At 44.6% G+C, this 8514-nt stretch overlaps 4 protein-coding genes across 4 annotated transcripts; 1 reads left to right on the top strand and 3 right to left on the bottom strand.

Annotated features, from left to right (window-relative positions):
- On the top strand, positions 1-1411 carry NEMIN01_1677 (nuclear pore complex protein Nup155; the record flags this gene model as incomplete). Its single annotated transcript, XM_051477619.1, has 1 exon — positions 1-1411. A coding segment is annotated over one exon (1411 nt), but the record flags the coding sequence as incomplete, so codon positions are not given.
- A 273-nt stretch (positions 1412-1684) lies between these two features.
- Positions 1685-4729, bottom strand: NEMIN01_1676 (uncharacterized protein; the record flags this gene model as incomplete). The annotated part of the gene is made up of 1 exon (XM_051477618.1): positions 1685-4729. One exon carries the CDS (start codon positions 4727-4729, stop codon positions 1685-1687), a length of 3045 nt encoding a protein of 1014 aa, XP_051333578.1.
- A 48-nt stretch (positions 4730-4777) lies between these two features.
- On the bottom strand, positions 4778-5230 carry NEMIN01_1675 (U5 snRNP protein, DIM1 family; the record flags this gene model as incomplete). The annotated part of the gene is made up of 1 exon (XM_051477617.1): positions 4778-5230. One exon carries the CDS (start codon positions 5228-5230, stop codon positions 4778-4780), a length of 453 nt encoding a protein of 150 aa, XP_051333577.1.
- A 61-nt stretch (positions 5231-5291) lies between these two features.
- Positions 5292-8504, bottom strand: NEMIN01_1674 (uncharacterized protein; the record flags this gene model as incomplete). Its single annotated transcript, XM_051477616.1, has 1 exon — positions 5292-8504. One exon carries the CDS (start codon positions 8502-8504, stop codon positions 5292-5294), a length of 3213 nt encoding a protein of 1070 aa, XP_051333576.1.
- Positions 8505-8514: the final 10 nt, after the last annotated feature.

The raw sequence follows: 8514 nt of genomic DNA, 5'->3' as shown, positions 1-8514 counted from the left end.
CCCTCTGCACTTTACCTTCAGCAGCTTCCTTGTGCCTGTGACAGATCTAAGGAAAGCAACGCTCAATGCACTGGTTGATCTCAACCTAAGCCAGAAAGCATCTATAGATGGAGTAACAGCAGAGCTCAATGAGAAGTGCTCTACCCTCTTTGCGCTCACAGACACGCTCTTGCTGAAAGGAAAGGAGGCAATAGAGAAGGCCATCAGAGCACCAACCGAGGAGGACAGAAGGTGGTATCTCATGAAAAGCATGGAGTTCTTCACAAAGACCGCAGCACAGAAGTATCTATCTGAGATTGTGGAGATGTACTCCAATGTAAGATTCTCTAAGGGCATTCTCTTTGCAGTGCGGGCCGGGTTTAACTCCATCACAGAGGAGCAAGCCACCAAGTACTTCAAAAAGATAGAATGCACCGAAGAAATTCTGCAGGAAGGGCTGCGAGATGAAAGGCCTGCGCTGTGCAATGCGCTGCTGAACTCAGCCATAAATAAGATAAAGGAAGGGGAGCTATCGAGCGATGTGCTGCTAAAAATCAAGTCGCCGTATCTGGAAGACTATCTTGACCGCCTTGACAGGACTTCAGATAGGCTAGACCTGTGCGATCTCATATGGAAGTACCACTTCAAGAACGAGAACTACTCCATAGCAGCCCTCTATTTGCTGAGGTCGTCAGAGAGAAAGAGCCCAGCAATTGGGCTCCAGAAGAGAATAGAGTATCTGTCAATAGCAAGCACCATGCAGTCTGCCTCTAAAAAGAGCAACGATTTTCCAGTGGTAGGACACATCAAAAACTACACATCGCGTCTTGGCACAGACGCAAAGGAAAGGCTGAGCATGGCGCAGAGACAGACCGAAGTGATGGCTGCGCTTTCGTGCGCATACAGTGTCCAGGAAAGAGCCTCGCAGCAGAAGGCCATGGTGGAAGAGACTTTTACTCGGCTGGACACGAGTCTGCTAAGCTTTGAAGAGCTCTTTGAGATATGTGTGGTGTTTGGCTTCTCGCTGCTTGCTCTGAAAATAGCGAACAAGGGAGAAATAGAAGATGTCCGTCTGATGAAAGAGCTGTGGGAAGACGCTCTGTCCGGGTCCTATGCACAAAACATAGAAATTCTAAAGAGCAACCCCGAAATCATGAAGGGGGCTCCCATAGATCTAGTCTTTGACATTCTCCTAAGAAAAAAAATAGAAGCACCGCAAGAGGGAGAGAACATTGGGTCTGCCCTGGTTTCTTTGGGCGGCTCCATCATGAAAATAGCTGATATGCTAGACAGAAAGGCGACAAGCCCAGAGCATGCTAACCCGCGCAGCAAGAAGATTGTGCTGGAGCAGGCAATCGCTTTCTGCCAGATCCACAACCTAGCTGAAATAGCCCGGAAGCTCACCTCTTTCAAGATGTCCCTTGGAATATGATCCTGCGCTTCCTGAAAAAAGAAAATGCAGCTGTTACCAAGTGCACATCTGGTGAGGTAAAATGAATGGATAAATCAAACTGTTAAAAGCACTGGGCTAAGCAAGGCAGTTATATCAATATTATTATATTCTGTAGTCTCCAAATGTATGAGAAAAACAGAATCAAAGGGCCTTATCCTCTTCCCCAATAAAAAACCTTAATTTAAGATATGCTGTTTTTATTCTTCATTTGATACCAGTAGCAGTGTATCCCATTTAAAATAGGAAAGCTGTCTACAATAGGTCTGTGTACAGATTTGTTATCAGTGTTTCTATGCAGTTGGAGTTAAATGACTTTAAATTGTTTTTTTCAAAGTACGATGTTATAATGTCAACTGCTGCCTTCTTGTCCACCTTCTCTGCTGTTTTGAGCTCTTCCCCAATGTCAAGCGCAAGGGCTCTATCCACTTGTTTTTGTGTGCTGTCTTCAGTTGGCACAAGAGACAACAAGTAAAAGTGTCTAATCACCTGGAATGCATCCTGGTCCTCGGGAGTAAGAGGAAACTCTGGATAGAAACTTGTCACAATAAATGCTATGGATTTCTGGGTGGGCGAGATGCGCATTGACCCACACCCTGGGACAAGAAGAGAAAGACACATTTTTATGTGCTGGATTCTTCCAAAGCGCATTCCGTACTGCTCGCGATAGTTTCCAGCTGAAGGGCTGAAGTCCGTTATCTTCTCCAAAGCGTCTATGCACCTCAGAGAGTCCAGCAGCCTTTTGCAGGTGCCCAAAATGCACAGATCGCCCGTTGAGTTTAAAACCAGACAGCATGCAAGCAATGTGTAGTCGAGCAGAATGGGATGCTCGCTGCGAGATCTCTCCAGATTGTAAAGCAGGCTTGTGATGTCTGATATAAACTTCTCCTGGGGCTTCTTGCCAATCTCTGGAATAAAAAGGAGCCCGTATGCTAGAATCTTCCCTGCTAGGCTGTATGTGTTTTCAACGCATATAACCTCCTCTAGAGCCTCTTTAAGCGTCTCTTTGTACTTGGAGGTGTCTCCCAAAACGAGAGTTGTCATGAGAGATGCATAGAACCTGTTAAGCGGGCTGGACTGCACACAGTTCTCTTCCAAAAGAGAGGATATCTTCTCCCAGCCGCTTTTCATATGCACAAGGCCGTTTACAATAATCTCGCATGTCCGATCGGGAAGCCTCACATACTCTTTCACACGCGAGCCCAGCATTATATACGCAAACGAAAATGCTGCTGCAACTCTGTGGTATTTATCGTAGTATGACTTCTTATTTGGCATGCTGCTAGAGCATATTGCTCCTTTTCGTTGCATATACTCTATCAGCGCTTGTTTGGCAAAAAGATCGTCATGTCCCATGTACAGAATTCCCAGCGAAAGAACGCTCCAGAGGAGCAAGTGGCTGGGTGAAGTGGGGGACTGCATGTTAAATCGTATAATTCTAGCATGGTCTTTATTCCCCGTCTCTTTAATGATGAAAGAGTTTCCAAGAACCGTTGCTGCTATCAGAAGGCTGTCGTGGCTCTTAGAAAGCGACAGAATCAAAGACCGCGAAAGGTTCAGCTTTTCGCCTATTGACAGATTGTTTTGGCACACGGCTGTCTTCAGCCCAAACCCAAAGATGGATCCTGCAAGCGCCATCAAAGACCGAGGCGTCATTATTTCAATGTGGCTTGTCGAGATAAAAGGTCTGTTTGGGATAGAGAGAGAAGTTGCCACAGCAAAGTGGAAGGAAGGCCACATGCTGTCCCAGTCGACAAGGTCTGTGGCACTCACCACATTGCTGTTTTTCTTTAGAAACACTTTTAGCTGAGGCACCTGGAAGACATTCACCTGATTATTTCTGTTCAGAAAAAAGACACCGCGCCCAACTGAGGCTATACTGGAAAAAATAAACGCTTTTTTCCTTCTGTTCTCTGTGTCATACACGTCGAATAAAAAGTCGCACACCTGGTGCCCAGAGAGCAGCCGTTTGCACTCTTCAATGACGCCAGTGTTTCGCAGACGAGAGGGCACCTCTCGAATGTGCTCAGGGTCTTCAAGGGTGTGCGAAACCGAGACATCTTCTGCGAAGATCTGGTGCATTTCTCTTATTCTCTGGTCGCTTTTCAAAAGAAGGTACCCGATGTTCTTTGATCTCTGCAAAAGATCTTCTTTGTACGAGAATATCTCGTACTCCAGGGCTTTTTTAGGCAGGCTTCCCGTGCTTAGCATCCAAAAGAGATACGCCCGTTTTTTATTGCTGTTTTTGTTTCGGATTGCCATGTCTCTGAAAAGAACGGTTTTTATTGTGTGGATGTATTTGATCACATGCGCAATCTGTTCTATGTGCGCTGAGATCTTCTCCACTGACTTCTTCGAAAGAGCCATTATTTCGCTCGAAAAGAGACTATCTAGAGACACTCCAGAGGACGGAACATACGCCTTGAGTATGCTGTGCATGTTTTCCGAGGGCATAACTGTTCCAAAGAGCCGCTGCCCACTTGAGGCGTACTGGAAGAAGCTGGATAGCTCGTTTATACAGTACTTCCCTCTTTTTACTATCTCTATCTGTGCTAGCGCCTTTTGAGTGATGTATTTGCTAAGCGTCTCAGGCGGAATACTTGCTATGTTAAACACAAGCCCATACTCACTTATTACCTCTGCACCATTCACCAGAAAATACGCCCCGCGTGTCATCTTTATCGGAATAACGCTTTCAACTGCTCCTGACACTGGAGTATAGGTTATCTCCCGTTTGACTTTTGACTCGTTCAAACGCCGGCTCAGTGCACACACAATAACGCTTTTTTCCTGAACGATTGCATGCCGTGTTCCTCTTATGTATATCTTCACAATGCCCTCTCTTTCCGAAGAAAACACCAGGCTTGCATTCGGTGGCGCTCCTCTGTATATGTTTACATGCACTTTATCAGGACTTCCGCACAGAAGAACAAATCTATCCTTATGGGCAGCCACAATGTCAAATGGAAGGCTAATCGGAGAGAAAGAGTGTATAGTTTCATAAGGATGCGTTATGTATTTCAGACAAAGACTGTCTTCCTCCGAGTATATGACGCCTGCAGACAAGAACCCAGCTGTTCTGATCTTGCATGTGGGATGCTTTATAAGCTCACCTGACTTCTCTATGAAAATGATACTTCTTTCCAGAACAGCAACAATAAAATCACCTATCTGTGCACACTGTATTATCTGGCTCTTGAATCGATACGTTGTTTTCTTTGTCTTAAGCACGCACCCTCCCCATTTCATAAATAAAAAAGAAGTCTCTGTAATAAAAGATCGATTTATTGGCACTAACATTCCAAACATATGCAAAATTAAATAATAAAGCTGGCTAAAATATTTGCATCAAGTGTCTTCTTTCCTCTTTTGGCTTCTGTTTCCCTCAAAACATGTGCCATATACGTTGATTATCCTTTTATTGTGTGTGACTCCCTGGTGCACTGTGACAAGAAGAGAAAGCAGCTCCTCAGAGCCTGGGATTTCCTCTGTAATCTGGAAGTTTGGCCTTTTGCAAAAGGAGACATAGATGGGCACTCCTTTGGAGAAGAACACTAGAATGTTTTGGGCGCTGTCTGTAATCTTGTATTTTTTTCTTAGGGGCGGCGTGACATCTTTTATCTCATACGCTGCAATTGCAAAGTATCTGTGCACAGACTTATTGAGCGTAGAAAGAAGGCGGTCCAGCCGCACACACTCGGGTCTTTCTGAGAACCCAAATCGAACCAAAGCAATTCGGTGGTCCTGCAGGAGCTCTTCAAACATCTGCTCGCTGGTGATATTATTCAAAAAGAAAGACATTATCTGCTGAGATTCTTATTGTTGTTTTATTTATTTCTACTTTCCAAGACTGATTCTCTTTTTACGATTTGATCTCTTCTCTGCAGATGGGGCACAAGTTCTTGCTTCTCTCCAGCCACTTTTTAAGACACATTCCGTGGAACTGGTTGCTGCACTTTGAGCAGCTTGCATCTGGGAAGTTCTTTGTTGCCTCGTCAACCATAAAGAAACAGATTCCGCACTCCTCTATCTCATCCACTGCCTTATCAAGTGCCATCTTCCAGAGAGCGAGAGCCTCTCCAATTCTGCAGTGTTCAGCCATTATCATTTGTATTCGCAGAAGAAGCCTTTGCAGCCTCTGTTTCTTAACTCCCACACATCGGACAACTTTTACTTCTGGTGTACTAAGGGGATAGTCCTTTGGGAAGTTGATGTTTACCTCCAGCTCAGACTCTTCTATCTTGTACATTGCCACAACTATGTGTGTTTCTGCAATGGTTTTCACTTTAATCTTAACGCCCTGCAGCGGACGGCTGGCCTCTTCCCTAATGAGCTGCGGGGTCACCTGTGCAATAAAGTATTTCTGCAGCTGTCTGGCATTTCTGCTGCTTTTAAAGAATATTCGCGCAAGAACAGGGAAGTTCTTTGCGAAGAGGCCAAGAAGGTCTAGGGCCTTTGTTTCGCTTGATATCAGGAATGCAAGCCACTTGCACTCTGCCCTTACCATTGCCGAAATCAAAGAGCGGATTTCAATGCTTCGAACTTCGCTGCAGATTGTAAGAAAGAGCCTCCACTCGTATGTGGTCATGTTCTTTATGTCTTTTATTGCCGGTATGTCAAAGAGCATGTAGAAGACTTCAGAGTCGATTGCATCTTCTTCCACCTTTGACATACTATACACGTTGAGGATGGAGCTTGCATAGTGTTTTGCAATGGCTTTTAAAACAGGAGTGTACATCTCCTGTCTGTGCATGTTACTTCCCATCTCCCAGACAGAGTCGCTTTTAATGCACACCGCAGCCTTCTCTGGGGAGCTCTCTAGATGTGTCTGTATGTGGGAAATGCTCTCTTTGCTGAGATGTGTAAAGTCTAGATCTTCTATGTCTTGCAAGTCTGCACTGTCCTGTATGACCAGAGAGAGGACTCTACTGTGCAAGGCATGTGCATCTTTGAGTGAGATAGACAGTAGAGACTGTTTTGTGCTTTTCTGTATCTTTAGGAGCATATATGCTAGAACAGCTCTGTCCTCCTTTGGCAGCTTTTCAACAGATAATTTAGATAGGTTTTTAAGCGCACTTTCCTCAATTGGAGTATTGGCTAGTACATCTACATACATCTTTATAATCATTTCTTTAAGCAAAACTCCTGCGTTATTTTCAGCTGGTCCCTCGTCTATTGCCTTTTTTTCCATAAGAGCAGATAGAACACAAGGCATTCTTTTGCTGTAAATATCTTTCCAAAAGAGCATTCCTTCTGCGATCTTCCCTACCAATCCCTGTGTGAGAATCCACTCAGGCAGGGAAGCATCTGCCAAACTTGGCAGGGCACTTTCTATGCACAGAATATCTTTTAGCAGCGTGGATAGATTTTTATCTGCGAGAGACTCAAGGACTTTTTTCCATTTTGAGTAAGCATTCCCAAATACATACTTAGATGCTGCCTGAGTTGCTTCTTTATTTTCTATGATTTCGCAGAGTTCTATGTATGCATCTGTTACATCCTGTGTACCTGTGGCACTCTTGTTGGCGTCTTGCACAATATGTTTGAACACGCTCTCTTCATCAACTGCTTCTCTTTCAATGAGGTAGACAAGATAGCTTTCTTCTACATCCTCAGTAAGCACAAGTTTTCTTTTAAAGTGCTCCTTTCTGTAGTTTCTGCCTGTATAGATCTTTCCCAGCAGCTTAAACTCGTACTTTGTGTCGATGTGTTCTCTTATAAGCTCATACACCTCGTGCACGACATCAGCAGGCTCGCTCCCTATTCGCTTCATAAGATATGCCATCAAGTCGTCTGAAAGACTGCTCAGTATCTTCACAATGAAAAGTTTGTGCACGAAGATCAGATCGATTGTTTTTTCTGAGGCAAGCTGCGGGTGCTGTGCTGCAACGTATATGTGCTCCTCCTGCGTAAAGCTTTCGTCCTCGTTTCTAAAGAACGAAACAGGAAGCACTCTGACGCCTTCCTCGAATATTTTTTCTCTTCTGAGAAAGCTGATGCTTATCTGCGAAGTGACCTCTGGGCTAATGTTCTCTATTTTTTCTCCCAAAATGTCTGCCCGGATAATCTTTTCCTTCGATGTCAGCTCTGCATAGACCTTTGTATCGTGAATGGGAGCTTTCTGCAGAACTTCATTCACCCGGTTGTAGCAGCCTATCGTGTTGGCATACGGGAAATCTTCTATCTCCAGCTCTATGTGCTCAAAGCCTGTGGTATTACTCTGCAGAAGTTTCTTGAGGACGGTTTTTCTCTCCTTTACTATGCGTAAAAGAGCTGGGAAGAGAATTCCCGGGAGGTGGGCACAGTTTTGGATGAAAGATGCAGCACCGTATTCAGCAACTATCTTCTCAAAGTGCTTAGAGCACACAATGGATGAAAAAGTTGCATCATCTATTTTTGCGCTATCTTCTATCAATTCTTCAACTGTGTATCCAGTCGTAAGAACAGCAAACAGCTTCCACTTGCTCTCTATGTCTACGGTCTGACTCTTGGCAGTTGACAGCGCAGCCTCGCGTATTTCTGCGCTCAGCTGTTTCTTTTCTTCTAGGACAGAGAGCAGCTTGGAAAGCATATCCATCTCGCTCTTTGTTTTTACTTTTTTTATTTTCTCTACACATACGTCCACATTCTCTTCAAAAGCCAGCTCGACCATTTTGCTTTTTATGTACAGCTCTAGATCAGCTGTTCTGTTGTATGCTGCAAGCGTTTCTCTTAGCAGACCGTTTTTGCTCAAAGTTTTGACTACTTTGTATCCTGTCTTGTTCGGGCGCGCGAGGAACATGCCCACCCAGTGGCATATGCTGCTTACTCTTCTGTCTTCTATGCTTTTTTTCAGAACGTGCAGGAATATCTCAGAGATGTAGGTGGCTATTGGCTCTTGTGCAGACCTACAGAGTATGGGCATGGTGTCATACAGACACTGGGCCACAGAGTCTACCGGAAGCTTTTCTAGGTCGCTAACAATGCGCAGCAGTGCTTTGCAGCGCGTGTTGACGTCTTTCTTTTGTACCAGCGAAAAATACGATAGTACAGATGGATCTACATACCCACCCTTTATGGACTCAAAAGGATTCATGCAAAAATAA

Source organism: Nematocida minor (assembly GCF_024244105.1).
Source record: "Nematocida minor strain JUm1510 chromosome Unknown 7769, whole genome shotgun sequence".
NCBI classification, from domain to species: Eukaryota; Fungi; Microsporidia; genus Nematocida; species Nematocida minor.
Note: the sequence above shows the minus strand (reverse complement) of the source record. Positions and strands in the feature narration are given on the sequence as shown.